The sequence below is a fragment of the Coptis chinensis genome, chromosome 1 (assembly GCF_015680905.1).
Source record: "Coptis chinensis isolate HL-2020 chromosome 1, ASM1568090v1, whole genome shotgun sequence".
Taxonomy (NCBI): Eukaryota; Viridiplantae; Streptophyta; class Magnoliopsida; order Ranunculales; family Ranunculaceae; genus Coptis; species Coptis chinensis.
The window spans coordinates 12,704,566-12,724,909 of record NC_141456.1 but is presented as its reverse complement, the minus strand read 5'-3'; the positions used below and the strand labels follow the sequence as shown (position 1 = coordinate 12,724,909).

General features: G+C 35.0%; 1 protein-coding gene and 1 long non-coding RNA gene across 2 annotated transcripts; both read right to left on the bottom strand.

Moving 5' to 3' along the window:
* Positions 1-1,206: 1,206 nt before the first annotated feature.
* LOC147522221 (uvrB/uvrC motif-containing protein) lies at positions 1,207-5,372 on the bottom strand. The gene is made up of 9 exons (XM_086591962.1): positions 5,225-5,372; positions 4,701-5,030; positions 4,557-4,616; positions 3,756-3,850; positions 3,418-3,590; positions 2,521-2,633; positions 2,032-2,077; positions 1,780-1,820; positions 1,207-1,694 (listed from the first exon to the last, which is right to left on the bottom strand). The coding sequence occupies exons 2-9, from the start codon at positions 5,025-5,027 to the stop codon at positions 1,539-1,541; spliced, it is 1,011 nt and encodes a 336-aa protein (XP_086448088.1). The 5' UTR covers positions 5,028-5,030; positions 5,225-5,372; the 3' UTR covers positions 1,207-1,538.
* An 8,990-nt stretch (positions 5,373-14,362) lies between these two features.
* Positions 14,363-19,714, bottom strand: LOC147522220 (uncharacterized). The gene is made up of 4 exons (XR_015195177.1): positions 19,623-19,714; positions 19,357-19,503; positions 17,782-17,924; positions 14,363-14,427 (listed from the first exon to the last, which is right to left on the bottom strand). It is a non-coding gene; the product is annotated as an uncharacterized LOC147522220 (long non-coding RNA).
* Positions 19,715-20,344: the final 630 nt, after the last annotated feature.

Genomic DNA, 20,344 nt, shown 5'->3' with positions numbered 1-20,344 from the left:
AGGGTCAGGGCTTGAGATTTAGACATGTGATCCGGCCCGACCCGACCCTATCTTTGACTTTTAAGGGGCGGACCGACCTTAATATCTAAAGGGCTTTTAAATGTTTAGGGCCGGGCTAGCCCGACCCGGCCCATTGCCCACCCCTAATGTACGCCCAAGTCCAAAATCTAGTCTTTACTATATAAGAAGGGGGTTGAGAGTAATTATGTAATTTCCAAAGTCTTAATAGCGATTCTAGAGTCTATTTGGATGCAGGTCTTGTTGGATTCAAACTTTTGTGGGTAAAGACACACCCACCTTTTTGTCGATAGGAGGGCCCAAATTCAGTGAGTACCAGATACAGTGATCTGCAAGATTCTAGATTTTGCCTTAAAATCTTTACTATCTTTAATATATAGAAAAATGTGGGGGTTGAGTAATAGTGTTTTTGGTACGTAGTAATTTGGTAATTTTTCTTTTTTTTTCCTTCTGTTTGAGGGGTAAAATATCTTGTATATTCCAGGGGTAATTTGGTATTTTTTTATTTTTTTATTTTTTTTTTTTTATTTTTTTTTTTTTAGGAGTAAAATAGTAATTTAATGTTTATAATTTTTTTAAAAAAACTCAATAGAACCCACGTGGGTACCACGTGCATAGTGGCTAGTATATAAGATAAGAAAGGGGTTGAGGAACAGTGTTTTGGTGTATGTTCCAGGGATAGTTTTGTCATTTTGCACTTTTGTACTTTTTTTTATTATTTTTTTGACTTTTTAGGGGTAAAATTGTACTTTCACTTTTGGTTAAATTATTTTTTAAATAAATGGGTCCTACATGTTTGGAAAAAGTGGATGGCATAAAGGTAATTATGTGATTTCCAAAGTAAAAAAACAAAACTGGTGGCATAACAGTAAATATTTGAATGTTAAAGTCTTGAAAATAAAAATGGTGGGCCTGATGCTTTTTGCTAGTAGGATATATATGAATTAATTTTCAGATTCTGACGGGCACGTAGCATGTAGCATATTAAGATGGCATGAGACTTTGCGCTCCCCATTTTAATTTCCTTATTAAATTTTATTTTTTTTGTAAGTTATTAAACTTTCTATTTGTTAATTGAATGTACGTCAAGAATAGAATAAGTTATGCAGCTTTAACATACTGGCACAGACGCCACAGATGGGAGTCGAATTTGACAAACACACCCTTAAGACAAGTAGGTAAACACAATTACACAAAGATAAGTTTTCTTCTCAATGGGTTATATTAACAATAATTTTAATACAGATACAGTAACCATGTACAGGTGAACTACGTGGTTGTGACACTAGACTGATTCAGAACTTAACTATATTTCTAAAGTTCTCGAGTAAAATATATACATGTTTCCTTTATGGAACAAGACTCTTGTAAATGGAGACATTGTCGCAGTTGTATTTTAGGTCACCATCAAGGTAAACCTGAACCCCAAGACTAAGTCCCTACTGCAAATTGGGTTTCCAAACCCTTGAGAGTAAGTCTAACCTTGTGGTTCACGGGCGCCAAGCTACAGCTACCCAAATTTAAGCACCCTCTTTGCCGTCCTCATCTTGTGAATCTGCAGGCACTTCATGACGAGGCTTGCTGTATTTCTCTCGCAGCTGCTTTATTGGGATAAAATCTCCCGCGGTGTCCATACCATAAAATAAGAAGGAAGTATAGGGATGATCAAATCTTTCCTGCATATGACAATTAGTGTTAAATGATGTTTGGAGGGAAATTTCGGGAGTATGTTAGGTAGTCAGCCGAGAACTCTCTACTCACCTTGTCTGGTTGATCAGGTGTTAGCAAATTCTCCTCAGGCACTGTAGCATGAAACAATCAAGAAAAACATTACTTGTTTGGATGACAATATAGTACACAACGATATTCACAAAAAAGAGCAAATCCTGTAATGGACCAAATTATTTTAGAACAAGCTAAACTAATTTAATCTCAGAGATGTAGAGGAATCTGCTGAAAAAAATGGTATGTGTTACAATGACAGACAATGAGGTTTGGCAGCTGTTACTTTACCATAAGTCACAAGTAGGTTGGAGTCTGCATACACATCAACCAAGGCCTGTAAAAGAACGCTTAAAGTGTGAATACACTGTTGCTTATTCTCGTTCAACTTAAATTCATTTCCAAAATCACGAAACCAATAAAGAAACAAATGAACTAATAAAATAATTTCAAAAAAAAAAAAAAAAAAAAGAGGTTGATATTGCAACGCATAACTCTGAAGTCAGACTGAACATGGAAAAACCATTTGTAGAGACTTATAGTCTCTCTCATTTCTCACTCAAAATGGCTTAGATAGCTACCCAGAAGATAGAGTGGAACCACCAGGTGTTACCTTAGGCGGCCATTAGGCAGGGCTACACAAGTCAATGATAACAAAATACAATTTGCAAAATAACAGTCAAAACTTTAACTTCACCATAACATATGAATTACGATGTCATCATAAATTTGGAGCACCAACAACTTGTAAATATCTTTATACGTGATTAAGGACTAGACCTGATAAAAAGGTTGATTACTCCCCCTGGTCAACTTGTCTACCTGAGCACTTTCCATCCACGAACTTGATTCACAGCACACAGGATCCATTCCACAAACCACAGCTCGGTAGCCTGAAAGAATGGTGTGAGCTCTCGACAAGTACGAAAAGCATGAAACACATTCTATCAATTGTACTTCGAAAAGAAGAACAGGGGGTAGAGTGTTTTCTATATAATGATCATTAAATGTTTTCCTGCAGGACCTTGTGATAGGTATTAAAACTTAGTAATAAAACTCAGGGGTTTAAGCATGCAAAAAAAAAAAAAAAAAAAAAAACTAAATGGATAATAAAGAAATAAAGATGGAGAAACTATTATGAATTTCAAGATATATCAAAATGTCAAACTCCAAAAGTTAATATCTGAAATTCTAACTGAATATGCTATTACTATCTATTATTTCTATTATCTAGCTTCATCCATGACATAATTGTCTTGTTCTTTGCCTACAAAGTGCTTCAAGCACAATTTGTTGAACTAATTAAGGTTTTATAAAGGGATTCTTCTATAACTCATATTAACTCCAGCTGTTACTCAAAGTACTGGTTCTCACAAAAACTTCAAATATAGTAGACATGGACATCCTAACGAATGTGAGGCGACCATGATATTTTCAACTCTAACATGACTAGAATCTGACTAATTGTCATTTGGAGGAGACAGTTGCCATTACCATAAGCGGTCAAATAGGAACACAGGTTATTAACCTAGATGAAGTTATATTTTCTTCCACTTTGTCAGAATGTTATACAGCCTACCTGAACACATTTTTAGTCTATTCACGCCCACATGTGCATGCAACCCCATCCATATATAAGAAAGGATGTCACACAGGGAAGGAATAAGAAACACATACCAAACACTTTATGCCTCACTTTTTGGCCAAGTCGAAAGGCATATTGCACATTTTCATATGCAAGAGCTTTTGCTGATGCAGCCAAAGAATCTGCCTCCAAACTGGTTATTTTGTCTCGCAATTCAGCTGCTAAAGCATAATTCTCATTCTCAATTGCTTTTTGCATGTCCGTGCTGAAAGAAAGGAAGCAAAAGTCTAGTTGATACAAGTCCTAATAAAACCTTTCAACTTTGACAAATTTTTATTCTGACAATAAATTTTTTTTACCCGACTATAAATGGAAGACAAGTAAATGTATCTTGCAAACAATAAAGAGATAGAAGTGATGGTTGACTGACCGTAGACGTAGAATACTTATGGCTTTGTCTTGTGCTTCACTTTTAGCGGTCGATCCCCTTTTAGTATCCTGTTGTCTTATCACTTCTGCTTCAACCTTCCAATGGGGAACAAACAAGGAATTATAATTTACCAAATATTAGAAGTAAAAAAATAAAGAAATCCTGCTCGTTTTTCTTTAACAGTAAAACTAATTATCATCTTTCAAACTTTGAAGTACATGTACACTAAAACTGAAGATGTACCTTAGCATGTGCATGGAAACTAAGACATCACAACTAGGTTGTCAAACCTTATCCTTCACCATAACTCGCTCAATTAATACTGCGAGTCTGTGATTACAAGAGAGTTTGCTTATACATAAACATGTTCTAGTTTATGAGTGGTGATAATGATAGTGCCCAGTTGTCTCTGTCCTATCTAAATTACTTTCCATATTTCCATCACATTACATCCATTAATGAGTCAAAACTTGCTCTTTAACACGCATGTAAGAAGATTAAAAGCTCTGATACTACTACAAGCATTCCGTACAATAAAAGACATAAAATTTTCACAAGTTTTGTCCCACCCAGGTATTCACTTTTTCTCACAAAGCCTTCTGGAATTTCAGTTATCTTTATCATTGAAGTTACAGATAGCAATATGTCTTGGCAAAAAGCCCAAAGCTATTAAAAAATGGAACACAAGTCATAGCAATGAATTGACAATATGGATTCCATCCCAACGTGACATCTACTTTCAGTTTTCAGTAACATACAAATTTTCTGTCTCAGATAACCATTTAAGTTTGATAGAGGTACCTCAGCAAGCTTGTTCCTCAGTTGTTGAGCAATATCATACTCCTCCATATTCAAAGCACACTTCCAATTTAAAAATACGTCAGATAATAATCTTCCATGAACAAAAAAGTATGCCAGAAATCAAAATTTTCCAATACCATATACCTGCACTCTAGTTGCCAAATCTAGCTGAAAAAAGAACACCACGATATCCTCGTTTGCACTTTCACTCTTCTCTGCACTTGCATCCATTCCCCGATCACCCCCTTTGTTGAATAACCAACCAGCTTGAACCTTCACATCCCTTTGCTTGAGTCTATTACCATGACTTGTCATATATAGTCCCATCACATTCTGATGCCAAAGGCAATGTCCTTCTAAGCAAGAACTTACCATATGGGCCGTTTTCATCATCTTAGTGTACTTTCCATATCCAGTGCCAGTTCCATAAACCCCACAGTTTGTGGAAGTTGTCAAAGAGCTCACTGTCATACTCTGCAATATTTTACACTGCTTGTGAAAAACTTCTTACAAATATTATCGGCAAAAACCCCCGAGAAGCTACAGAACTATATAGGCTCCAATTAATAGCATTCTATAATGTGTGTGTGTGTGTATATATATATATATATATAAATGCGTATTTGAAGTAAATATAGATTGGAATGGAGTAAGAGGGTGTGGATTACCTAGTGATTTGGAGACTGTGCTGATAATTTTTTTTTTTGCTTGAATCCTTTATTATGAGCTGAAGCAGAACAAGAGTTGGGTTTATTGAGTACCAAATGTTTCTGATATATGTTTGCGCCAATGATTTGCTGCTGCCTTTTCATATTCATAGATGTTAATTTGCACATATATTGGACTTGTCATAAGTGAGGCTGGGCCTTTCACAAGTCTATAAGTCCGTTGCATACAGGCCGTACATGCTGGCTCAGGGCCCAAAATATCGCCAAGATATCCGATATCTCGCCGATATTTGAGTAAACCAAATGATTTTTCCGAGATATATGTTTGAACCCCTTTTTTTGAGATATTGAATTTCCGATATGAAAGTTTATTTTCGATATTCGAGATAATCGAGGTGTTGACTTTTTGACCAATTGTTAATAATTTAATATTGAAATTTCCGAAATATCCTATATATAAGATATATGAGATCTGAGATATCCGAGATATTCGGTGAGATATCGATATTTTAGAAACTTTGATTTGGTCACCAAAAGTTGAGATATCCGATATATCCGATATATCCGATATATCTCGGTTTTTGGGTACACCGATATATTAACCGATATCGAAATTTTGGGCCTTGCGCTGGCTCACGTTAAAACATATATATGCAGTTTTAGTCTTTTAGATATGCTGGAAACATCTCATTTTTCATATCCGAGACACCAATTTCATTTTCCAAAACACCACGAAAAAAGTGGTTCTAAAAAAAAAAACCATTCAAATAAACTATAATTCATCAAACTATTGCAGACTTTTAAAAAATAATAATAATGATCTTGTAAATTAAGAGACAAATCTAAGAGTTGTTTTTCCAATAAACAAAAAAGACTTGCATTTTATGAAAAAATAATTTTTCATAGTAGAATATGTATGAAAAATATATTTACAAAAAAAAAAAAAATTGCATATGCAAAAATAAATGCAAAAGTAAATTTGCATGGTAGAATTTTGATGTAAAAGAAAATTTGCGCACAAAAATTCCCATTTAACACTTAAAATAGAACACTAAACATTGGGAAACAAAGAAATGAAATATAAAAGAAGATAACCAATTGAAGAATATGCGTTCACACAATCAACTACAACTCAAAGATCTTCTCTTGCTTGCAGATCAAAATTTATCCCTAACCAAAGCTATCGAAACTAATTTTCAAGTGTAATCAAAGAGGATTGGGGAGTGAAATCAAACAGATTCTATCTAGTTTCCTCAAGAGGATATTTTTAGAAACAAAAATAAAAAAAATATTAAAAACAAAATGTGATTTTGTTTATTTGGTGAAAACAAAAAAATTGGTTATAACCAGTAAAAAAGAGAGGGGTTTTATGATACGGGCCAAAGAGAGGGGGAGAGGGGTTTAACATATAATAGGGGGCTGCGGCCCATTTCTTGATATTCTTGATATTTCATGGCCTCACAATAACACTTTCATAATCTAAGTTTACCTATAAATTTCTTACTTAAAACTCAAAACTACTGACCTTAGATCTCTATATTGTAAATTTCTTTAAATTTGTAATAAAATCTAAACTATTTTTTTTAAGATTTTGTCACCAAGAATTATGGGAAATCCTAATTTTGCATATAACAAAAGAAAACTTTTTAATATGATTTTGTTCTTCTCTTCTACTCCTTTTTGTTTGAATATGTATGGAGATGTTCTTTTTCAAAACATAAATCATACTTTTTACATGTATCACAAGTGAGTTAATTGGAGACAAGCTTGTCTATCATGGAGAAATCCTAAGCTTTGTGTGATTCAGGATTTTGGGTGTGATTAAAAACTTGATATTCTAAATAAAACTTTATGAGAATTTACGGATAAATGATTATGAGCATTTTGAGTTTCATGTATAACATTAAATTCCAATGCCAAGATGAATGAGGTTGATTCCTTATCTATACTAGCAGCATGCACGTGCGATGCACGTGTTCACATTATAGACTTACACATTGGTGATAAATTCAGTAGCCCTTACGTATTGTATTGTTGGAAAAAGATGGCTTAAATTATTATATAAAGATGATATAGTTACAGTGAAACACCTATGTTGTAGACGGTTCTTACCTAACATCATTACTGTGGTTTGTCATTTGGCAAACTTAGGGATGTCCATTCTCACCTAAACCCAAAATATAAAAATGAAAAAAGACCAACACCCGAACTCAGAGCCCGACAAAACCCGAACCCGAACCCGGACCGAAATACATAGGGTCGGGTTTTCATACTATCTACCCGAACCCGATAATTTGGCCCTAAACCCGTTAAAAGGGTTAAAAAGCCCAAACCATATCCGGACCAACCCAACCCAAAACCCGGTTATATAGGGTAAAATGCCGACCAAAACCGAAACCCGAACGGACCATAATTCCCAACAACTATATTTTCATTTATTATCTATTTATCTTCAACAAACTTTTAGTCTTTTGCTTTCATTACTATTTACTTTTGGTCTTCAAGACAAATTACCTTTGACCATACCCTTACTATTCTTCTCTCTCTTCCCTCCAACAACTCTCCAAGAACAAGACAACCCAATCACACGTTCATGATGAAGAGATTGGTGGGTTTGATGGTCCGCTAAGTTTGCATTCACTTTCGGAAAATTTGCAAAGACCTCCTCAAATATCTCTTTCTAAATGTGGTCACGAAAGAAAGCAAATCAACAGTCGGATTCACACCACCACAAGAAACTGAAACTCCCAAAAGCCATCAATCTTATTGTCAAATCAACAGTCGATTCACACCACCACAAGAAGTCGAAACTCCAAAAAAATCATCAATCTTATTGATACAACTTTGCTTTTCAAAAATGCAATTGTTTTGAAATATTTTTCGATGTTAAAGTTAAACAGATCAAATCCAATAAAAGAAGATGGCTTTTGATTAATTAGATGAAAAAGAGGTTTTTCTTGAGATCTAATAACGAAAATTCATTGTTGATGAAGAGATTTAATATTATTTTATTTCATATATTTCGAAGTTTTACCAAAAGAACCCGAAACGAAATATAGGGTTAGGGTAGGGTTTGGTCACATGTATCCAACAAATACCGAACCGAACCCGACCCAAAAAGAATAGGGCGGGCCGGATAACCCGATACCGTTCAAAACCAAAAAAAAATCGGGTTCGGGCGGTCGGGTACCAATTTGGACATCCCTAGGCAAACCGGTGTTTGAATTTTTTGTTATTAGTCCAATATAAGGTATCAGTGACGGGTCATCCTCAATTTTCAATACAACTTTAACAATTGTGAATATCAGTTATAGAGTAGTTAGTAAAGAACGACACATCGCGGTGTACTTATCTGGATGCAAAAGAACAAAATATATGATTAGAACGCATCTCGATCTCGCAAAGCAAAATTCATTGTTGATTTAGGGATGCATAATATCATATAATTCAAGTAGTTGTAAAAGAACGACACATCACAAATGCAAAAGAACAAAATATTGGATCGTAACGGCGTCTCGATTTGTAAAATTCATTGTTGCTACAACAAATGTAGCAAGGCAAGAAGAGATTTGTATGAATGCATATATTAGACATGACAAAATTTAATAATATGTAAGTCATTTAAATTGTAAGAAAATTGCACTTACTCTTTTAATCAGACTTAGATGCATTATGATTTGTTAAATCATTCACGATCGGATAAATTCTTGAAATGGTGAATGAATTGTTTTTGTGTTGTTTGTTGAATTTGGTTATTTTTATTTGGAATATAGCCTTATATCCAACCAAATCCTGAAATATTTGTAGTAAAGTTTCTGTACCATCTTCCTGTACATGTTGAACGTGCCACAACTTAAAATCTAGTTCAATATATCTATGCAAGCTAGGAGAAGTTATAGTTATTTTCTTAACCTGCTGTTTAATGTGAGCAAGTTCTTCTTCAGTTCTTTGTAGCAGTGTTGTTGCTTCAGGATCAAATGCCACAACTTTTGTTGTAGACGTCTCATCTTTTATCTCCATTCGTAATTGGTACCTGTGCAATATGATGAATTGATTATAGCATATAAATATAGAAATTATAAAAGTTAAATCTTACTTTTGTTTTGGAGACACGATGCCGTCTTTTGTACATTTGTAACCACTATTGGTTTTTTCAAGCGTCTTTCGGCAGTGTGGGCATGCAATGTAAGACTATCCTTTGTCAAGAAGTACTTTTGAAATAGTCGCCTCAACGGTAAAATGCATTTGCTATAAATGATGTAGTACGTTATAAGAGATATGGAATTTTTAGGAGATGAAAGTTGTAGAATAATGTACAATGATTGATATACCTGTGATGAATCATCATTAATTGCAACAATTATTTCTAACAACATTTTTTTTGTTCTGTGATGGCAATGTTTGAGGTGGCTCCCGCAATAGAAGCTTAGTTTGTTGAGGTATTGGACTGTAGAAAAAGAAAAAGTCTGTCAATTAAATGAGAAATCTAAATTGTTTATCAGATATGCTAATGTTGAAATAAACTTAATGTCCACTCAATGAATATCAACTAAGAAATAAACTTAGATATATAGATAGTGATTCATGTTACATAGATAGATAAACATGTTATGAATTATGATTGAGTTTGTCTCAAAAACTAATTCCACAAGTAATATGAACAGTGAAATACTGGAATTGATTTCTTTTACAAAGGTTGCTATCACTGAAGCAAACAATCTAAAGTAGAAAATGATTTATGTAAATCCAACTTGTTTAATGTTACTTTCAGTTCTACTGAACAAAGTAAAGTACACAAGTAAACTGAAGTCATTCAAGTTTTTTTTAGTCAGTATATACACTTAGTCGGTCATTAATTAGTAAAGTAATAAATAATTTTTATGTTAATTTGGGCTATAGTGAGTAGAAAATGATGTCACATATGGAGAGCAGAGTTTAGGAATAATAGGTAGCATAGCAAAACAGAGAAAAAGAGTCGCAATTATAGTTCAAAGAGTGTAGTGAACACAATTAAAGAGCGCCAATTTCAGAGATTACGAATGTTAAGTTACCAGTGCAAAAGCCCGCATTTCTAAAACGTGTATGTGGTTTGAAAGAGGTGTGATCCTAGTTGAAAGAGAGGAGTACCTGTTAATGATATCCACAACTTTTGGAATTTGCAAATTCATATATAATTTTGTTGCAGCTGTAGTTGACAGAACATATTCAGCATGTTCATCTGCAACATGTTAAGTTTTAAATAATTTAAATGATAATAAATTATTATACAATTTGATCAATACCAATATTGAGTTTGATGTGAACAAACATACCATCGTATTTAATGCTTGTAGAAGTCACAATCAAAACTGCTGCATTAGAATTTCATCATTGTGTTGCATTGTTGAGTTGCTCCACAGTGTGATCTTCAACACATATCCCCTACATAATGTAGTAAGAAATAGATAGTACGTGTGTGGTAATAGGGATATATAGAAAGTTGTTTGTTTGATTGGAATGATATAAATTACTGTTGATCTTGGAGTTGGATATTCCTTATAACAGTCTTGTTTCCATTCCTTTTTGTTACACTCCTAAGTTTGTTCCACTCGCGTACACGTCCAATTACATCTGTAAAGAAAGACAATAGGACAAAAGATTAGAACGACATTGGTTATAGTTAATAAAATAGTTTTATAGGTACTTACCTATAAGATGGTTGTTGTCAGTCTTCGATGGTATTTGATCGAAGTTGACAAATGAAAATGCATGCTCTGGAAAGTTTATATCTTTAATTTTGAGTGGCTTTATGCTGGTGTGCCAATTGAAACTAATGAGATATTCTCCAGGTGTGACATTATATTTATTCTTGCTTTTTGACAGAGAAAATCGATCTAGAGAGTAAATCTCTTGTTCAACTATTTGGTGTTGGAACTTGTTCATCAATGATTTATCAACTTTTGCATGTATTTGATGTCCCTGATAAAAAATCCAAATGAAGTTTATATATATGGAAAAGTTAAAGAAAAAAAATGGAAAAGTTGTACAATTATACTTACGTGCTTGTCGATGAGTAGCATGTCTAAACTTTTTACTTCGTCTGTTGTGTAGTCAATTGCTTCCCAAATTCTACTCACTCTAGCCATTATTTTCTAGTCTCTGTCAGTTGAGTCAATATCCGCAATGCAATGATGTTGAACATGTGCCATTCGTAGGAACTCCTACGCGTAATGAGAGATTTATTATTGTGGTTGTATTACCATGTTGTAGTTTATATTGCTGGAAAATTTAAGTAGGAATATTGCCTAGAAGATGGATGATATAACAGTTCAATGGAAATAAGCTAAATTTTGAAGAAACTCAAGTAAAAATTGGCTTCTACCACATGGAGAGCATATAAGTAAACGAAAGTTTAGTTATTGTTAAGATTAAGATACATGTTTGTTGTAGTTAAATTGAATTCATAGAAAGGACAATAGTTTAATGAAGAAAAAAACCAACTTTGAATATACGTGGAAAGCAACTAAAAGAACTTACAGAAGTGTACGCTTGTTCACAGTAATAACTTGTATGGTATCTTCCAAAAAAGTAGGCGGTGATATAGTTTCACTTGAGAAGTAGTTGATTTGTTAATGGAATTTTTTTTGTGTCTTTATCTAGTGAAAGATTAGATTGGGTTGTAAATGTGTAGTCGGTGGAAAAAGGACAGGTCATCCAAATCAAGAAACATGAGGCGTTTAGTTGTGCAACTTGCGAACATGTATGCTTTTCATAGAGATGTGTTACTTGATGGACCCAGTTGTAATGATGTTTAGTTTTTTTGATTTGTAAGAAAACTGATTTAGCTGTAATTATATAATATCTATTATAAGATTTGATGGATTCATTTTTCCCATGTAGTACTGGAACAGGGGATGCCTTAGTGTTTTGCAGGTTTTCTTTCATTGTTGATTTTGGTGGTTGATTTTGCTCTTTTTTAACCTCAACTGGAATAATGGGATGCATGGCTAGGTCCCCAACAGAGCCAATTTTATCCCCGGAAACTTTAGAAAATATGATCCTCAAAGGCCTTCTCCATAGTGAATATAAGAATATTTATGCTTAAGCTGATGTATAGTTACAAAACTGAATCCTCTGCCTCAGTAAGAGATACCTTCCATGGGTCCTTTTACCCCGAACAATCCCCAACATATATAGTCATATCACACGACTAAATAATTATCCATATATATAGTCAGTAAGATGTATGAAAACCAAAATTATCATTGCTCACTGAGTAAGTTTCTTATTGAAATAAAAGAGAACTACAAATTAAAACATCGTGTACAGAATTCCTAATTGTTATATAATTAGAAGTTGCAAAATATTATAGGCAAAAGCAGGAGAAGGTAGGTTATGTACACCTTCTTTTTGGGCTATACATTATTGCAACTTGATAAAGAAATTGTCAAGATATACGTCGACTCAAACCCTTCACTTGTCAGGAAATCTTTCCAATTGTCGTGGTTGGCTTTGACTTCTTCATCAACTTCACTTGTTCGATCCATCACCATCTTTACTGCAGCAATCTCTACTCATAGCTTCTTACACAATCAGCTATAAAAGTAGTATGTCACTCTCTATTTATCTGCAGGATCACAACCCTTAATATAGCTGTAGCTGTTCCGTTGCATGTTTTTCTGTCAAAAACACTCTCAGAATAATTTTTATACAAATCATGCTGAAGATATGACCTTATATATCTCCTATAGCACTAAATGGAAATTATGTCAAGAGTAAAACAAAAGTGAGCTAAAACAATATGCATTGAAAAAAATTTGACTATTGAAATTAAACAACATGAAGTTCGATGGAAGAAAGAGAAGACAAAAGGTCAGCAAAATCAAAGGAAAGCTTTAAATTTAAAAGAAAATTTTAAAAAGACAATAATAACGTAAAGAGAAAAGGAGATGTGAGTATTAAGCAGTGATACTGCAGCATGAAGTGATACTGCCGTATAAAGCAGGCCAAAATCAAGAGGTAACCTTACTTCTCTGCGTGTGAGTTCCGCACCCACACTAATTGGATCTGAAAGGTCTAAAGGAAATGGTCAATGATACATGGGCATGCTATTAAGATATCAAAGACGATATATAGGCCATTACCGTTTGATAGTAACATAGCAAGAAAGGAACCAGCCTAGTAAGATATTGAAAAATCTATAGGTCATTACTCTTTGACAACACAATATTAGTACATGATATTAGTTATAGAAGCTATACGAATAACGATAAGGCATGATATATACAATTAAAAGGATACTACGTCCATCCTTCAGTATGTAGTCCTGGTACAATAACATGGCAACTGTCTTACATTATAATAGAAAGGAGTGGTTGGGTGGCATAGGTTCCATCTTCTACTCTTGTAATAAATATGTGTGTATTGTTGAACTGGTTTATATGTGCATATGAGTTGAATTATCACTTAGGAATTGGTTCTATGTATAGTTCCTTGCACTGGAATGTTCATTAATGGGTAGCAGAATATGTGCATTGGTTCCATTTGTCATGCAATCAGTGTTACTGTGTTTTCCTATCATATTTTGCCAATTTTTAGTCCATATTGTAAGTAAGAATGCCTTATCTCTTATGAATATTTGTCTTATTTTCTCACATGTACTGATGGAGAACTACAAAAAAATGCACCCCAATACCTATATGGACTTTCTGCGTCACAAATGGACATGCTCATGACTGAGAATAGCCCCGTTAGGCAACAATCTGAAAAAGTGATTGAGGTATTCCTTTTCTTTGCTAAATTGCTACTTATATGTAAACATTTCAGAGCAATTCAAAAATCACCATGACTTATTACCAAAATCAAGATAATATAAGCCTAAGATGTGGAGTTCATTAGGCATGAAAGATGTGGATCAATCAAGGTATAGTATGAGTGTTAGTATGTACCGAGGAGGCGGCAGAGGATTTGGAAGACCTAGAAGTGCAGCTCTAGATTTGCCTTCTTTATTCTTGGATGCTCGAATATGCTACCTAGGTATGCCTGTGTATATCAAATGAGAAACCGACTTAGATTCATTTTGACTTAATACCAAACTATCTAGAGCAAATTTCACGTATATTTAGCATTAGACGAAAATAGAATTGTAGAATCTATTTACATTCTAACAGTCTCCATGTGGAAAAACATTTGTAGCCAGACTCAGCCATCTCGCTCAATGCAATCTGCAAAGGCAAAGATTGAGGCCAACTGTTAAATGAGCACGAAAGAAGTATGAGCAAGAAGATGAAAGGTTATGATTATATAAAACCTATAGGTAGACGTTAATAAATACAGAGAAGATTTGAAGCTACTTACAACAGAAAGAAGATAGTAACCTCTGAGAGATATCAGTGTGGTCTGGAGTTAAAGGAGGATAACACGTCAGTATAGACCACGTTTCTCGTGAAAGTTCCCAAGTAACCTGGTTGATTCCCCTTTTTGACTAATACCTTGGTCATGTGTCTTGATACGCCTCTTGAGAGTGCCACATAGAGTTGGCCATGACTAAATACATGACCAGGTAAGTAAACACCAACGTGAGGCAATGTTTGCCCTTGAGCTTTATGTATGGTCAAAGTTTAAACTCAAGCTTAATGGCAAACTGCTTTCTTATCATATTGAACGGAAGCTTCAGATCCTCGCTAGGCTTTAGGGGTATACGGTGCAAGAAAGCAGGTGCACTTTAAAACCACCTGTAGCAATCTCTGCATGAATTAAGTTTGGTAGAAAAGACAGGCATATCAACCTTGTTCCATTGCATAGTCCATTTTTTGGATCAATGTTTCTGAGAAGCATTATTGGTGATCCTATCTTCAAAGTCAATTTGTGAAGAGGCAGGCCACTGGGATTAATAGAATTAAGGTACTCTGTTGGTACGGATGGCGTTCATCATTCTCAACATGATCAAATGAGTAGTATGCGTGACTTCATCTCCTTGAAAATTTTGAATGACATGTTCGTTTATTCGATCGGCAACATCATTGGTTGGAGTAAGGAGAGCCCATTTGGACCACATAATCTATATTCTCTGCATTTTCTTGTAAGGCTGGGAACACACTGTCTATTAGCTGAGTCAAAGAGTGATCGTCCACCCATGGTATGATCATATCATCAGGTATCTTTACCATGTCGCCATTGACACATGCCTCAGTCCCGTCTCCTATACGTAGTAAAAAATCAAAAAACGAAGCATCTTCCAATGCACGCATATTCACTCTAAGACGGATGACTTTTACACAGTTCCATAAAACTGATCTTGTTATGCATGCATCTATAGTGTGTGCTATTGTACCCTTATTTACAATAGGTAGCGTCTGGCGAAAGTCACCACCCATTACCAAAACTTTGCCACCAAAAGGCAGCTCAACATCCATAATATCTCGCAAGGTTCTTTCCAAGGCCTCAAATGCGTGACGATGGATCATCGTAGCTTCATCCCAGATGATAATAGAGGACTTTTTCAACAATTCAGCCAAAGGATAATGCTTACCTATATTACATGTTGGTGCTGATCCTAGATTTATAGGTATTTAAACCTCGAGTGTGCTGTACGACCTCCAGGAAACATTGTGGCAGCAACACCAGAGCTGGATGTAGCAATTGCTATGCGACCTTTATTCCTCAAATAAGCTAAGATTGAGCGGTATAGAAATGTTTTTCTTGTGCCTCCTGGTCCATCAATAAAATAAACAAAACTTTCATTATGGTCAACTGATTGCATAATAGTGTTAAAAGCAAACTGCTGATCAGCATTCAAATTATGAATGGATGCCAAGTCTTCAGGTGGTATAGGTACTCATCGTTCTTCCATAATTATGCTGAAGTCTAAAGAGCATTGACTGCATGTTTCTGATATGCACGGTAAATCGAAATTGGAAATAGATTTATTATATTGGGATAACAATGAATTCAATTCTGTGAGCAAACGATTTGTCTTGTGAGTAGAGCAAGTTGTAGAAGAGAAATCATCGTCATATAGTCATGATAACTCATTCCATAAAGCACGGACACCAACTGGTTGGCAATGTACTAAAATAGTAACAAAGCACCGTCTCAATCTTTGAAGGCATATGAATCGTAGCTGCTTCCAATAACGACTCCCTTATTGCATTATCACTTTCAAGTAGACCTAATCTCTCCGCAGCTTCCTTAAATGTTGAGCACTCATAAGAGTGGATGGTTTTCAGGTCACTGTAAGAGGTTGGGCCTCTAACATGGTCAAGGAGCAACTTTAAGTAAAATCTTTCTCCTTCGGAAGGTGATACAGCGTGTAGTCTGCCAATAACCTTGTTAAGTCCTCGTCGTTTCTCCCAGCATCTTTGCGAATTATTCCATGTATAATGCTCAGGAAACTCACGATACAAATACTGTCTTGCTTCGACGTCCATTGCATTTTTCCTGAAAAACTTAGTTAACATCGTGCGTGAGGTCTTTTCATGTGATAGCAGATCTCGTAGATCTCGACCCTCGGAGTCAAGGACTTGGTGCATATTTTCAAGATGAACTTGAAGGGCATAAACTGATGGATAAATTTTATTGAGTGGAAACTTGAATATCCGCCAGAGGGCTTCATGAGGTGTTATCCAGCATGCATCTACAAATTGCTTTATCTCATCTTGATCATCATGTGACGTGGAATTCACTTCCATAGATACCCGGTCGGAGCCTTTGTAGACATACTTGTACAGATATTTCACGCACTTGATTGTTAAGCATATTTCGACATTGATGTGACAGTCATATTTCCTTAGGAGCCAAGGATTATAGGGTATAACCCAACGATTGTCAATAGACAATCCCTTGGAAAGAGTCAGGACTCGACCATTACGTCTTCTTCTATACGTAGGGTAAGATTCGTTTCCTTGAACTGTGACTTCAGCAAAATCCTTTGGATATTTTTTCTTACAGATTCCGTCTTTCATGCAAACAGCATCTGTCTTAAGGCAGCCACAAGGCCCATGAATCATATGTCGCTTGACTAAATTGCATAAGACAGGCTCTGATTATGGATCTGGAATTTTTGCTCGAACGATATTGTCGTAGTCATCAGGAGTGTTGAATTTATCATCATTGTCAAGGATTAAGAGTATATGTGCATGTGGGAGACCTCTTTTTTGGAACTCAATGACGTGAACATGTGCTACTACTTTACCCAAGATGTTTTTGGTGAAGAGATCATTCTTGAGCTCTTCAAATCTTGAATGAAACGCACGTACTTCATATAAATTTTCTTTCATCTCGTCCCAGTTAGGGTTGCAAGTCATTGTAATGAAGAGATCAGGCTTCCCAAATTTTTGAACCAACGCCATTGCATCATAGTATCGCTGGTGCATATCGCGAGGACTTCCTATATAACTTGATGGTAATACTATTTTACGACCGACATTACCTAAAGGAATTGGCAAAGATAGATTTTATAGAAAAAAATATTAGTAATAAAACAATAAATAATAATAATAATAATAATAATAATAATAATAATAATAATAATAATAATAAATATATTTATTTATATACTGATCGGGTTTGTTGCAAACCTGTATTAGTGACCCCAGCAGCAAGAGAATCATGTAAACCTTGGTATAGCTCAGCCCTAATCTTATCTTGGTTGTTGCGTATGAAACGGAGCTGTTGAGTGGCTATCTTAACATAATTGTCAACTGCGTACTGCTGCAAAAGTCTTCCACCACGAAGTAACAATGATAAATGGTTATCTCGAATCTGTACAAATCAAATGTGAACTTAATACATGTAAGCATTGTGTGCATCTTGAATATAATATAAGTATATATCATAATTAGGCACACTTATTATCAATTTAACACCAAAGTCGACATGTACCTGCAGCATGTAAGAATAAAAAGCTCGACAACTGATTCTACGTGCATTATCAGAAAATATATGCAAATCCCAGCCAAAGTTACCATATGGATGTAATAACGGATACTGTAATGGGTCATAATAACCTGCAATGTCTGGGATGTTGAATATATCTCCAGATTTTGATTCAACAATAATGTCCCTTTAACTCATGTCACTTGGTTCTTCACCTCCGACTAAGATAGCTGCAACCTCCGAGGATTCTGGTAGTGAATATTGATGCCGATTAGGCGGTTGCTCTTTGATGTGCAGACGAATATTGTTAAGAATGTCATGATGAGAGACCTCACGAAAAATATGTACAAATCTGTTGTTGGAGTCTAACACCCTTTTCAGGATAGCCAAAACTTGCCTATCAAGAATGTTCCTCTCAGCTAGACGGTACTCCAATTCATGGTCGGTGTCATAAATATACATCTGCAAATAACGTGGCCGGTTACCAGGTTGTGGTAGGAGACCACCAATCCGATGATATATGGCACCTCGGGCATGATATGTGTACACACCATCTCTACCATTTGCCAAATTGTCATCAATATGAACTCCCATAGAAGTAAAAGAGAAAACATGGTTATATGAACGAATATTCTCTCTAAAATGAATACCCTCAGCTGATTGTGATGTGTATAGATATACTAATTCGGGTGGAGGTGATAGCAAAGGGAGTTTGACATTCCCGTTAAGACAACAGAGACTACTTGTCTCAGAAGGAAATAATTTTGCTCCACAGTGATGACATGTTTTTAAAATCCTGAGTCAAAAGGGTTCAATATAAGGGGTGTCTTCAAAGCCTCTTGCACAATTGTGGTATGAACGTAACGATGTTTTGCTTGGTCTAGTACCACCGGATGGAAATTTAATATTGTCTTGTACAGCTACTAGTTATTTTTACAAAAGATTAGATAAATTTAAGTAAGAAGCTGGTATCTTAATTAGAGAAATTTCCAATAGAAATGAACCTGTGGATGTAGGTATCCTTGTAGCATGAATTTCAGTCCTAAATGCATGCCCGGAATGGAATAGGTCACTCTCATCATAAATATCATCTAAGTCAATGTTTGGATTTCCCACATTGCTGCCAACTAAAAATAAAAATAAAATAAATAAATAAAAAATAATAATAACAACAATAACAAACAAACGAATAAATAGTGATAAAATAAGAATTAGAATAATCTAATAATAATTAAATAATTAATTAAATTGAATCATAATTGTAAAATAATACATACCAATATTAACTCGAAATGTGTGACCATTGACATCCAGTGTGATCGGCAAATGATTACCAGTGAATCTACTAAACTCTGATTCAATATGTTGCTTCAGTAGAGAGAGTAAATGCTTTACATCTACGTCATACCCAACAACAGTGACCCCTGAAGCGAAAATTTTAATGCGTATATAAACAAACTAAAGTGTAATTAGACATTTACAGGAATGATAACAGTAATAATAATCAATCAAATATATATAGCAGAACCTAAGTGATAAATACCTGAATGTTGTGATCCTTGAGCGTCAACTTGGATAGATTCTTCTTGGGACTGAAGTTGGCTCGATTCTTCAGCATTAACTATAGTAAATGCTAATTAGACAATTTCATGAATGATAATGGTAATATTAATTAATCAAATATAGAATAACCCAATTAATTAATTACCTGAATGGTGTGAACCTTGAGTGTTAATTGGCACAGATTTTGTACGGGACTGAAGTTGGTTTGATCCTTTATCATTGGCATGCATAAATAATCAAAGGTAAAAACATAGGAGCAATTAAGTTGGATTGTGTCACGCCCCGAGACCCAACACACATCCCGAGGACGTGGAATGAATCTCGAGGCAGACATCTATCCCGATTCTACCGAAATTTAGGCAGAGTTTCCTTTGTTTGATCGACATTCGTAAACCCTAAAAAACCTGTCATAACCTGTCATAAACCTGTCATAACCCTGGACACTTCATAATACCCTTCCAACAACCATATATATACAAAATCTCCACTCTATACACCACTGTGATGCCCATATACATATCCAAAAGGTTTAAGATTAACTACACTCCAATACATCAAATAAATACATCAAAAGGAGCGGAGCTCTATATATATACAACCCAAAAGTAAGAACTTGACTCTGTCCCCATCAAGCATAAGGGAATCCTCCCAAATCCCCATAACCCTCATCGCTAGGGTTAGGAAAAGCCTCCTCCTCAGAAC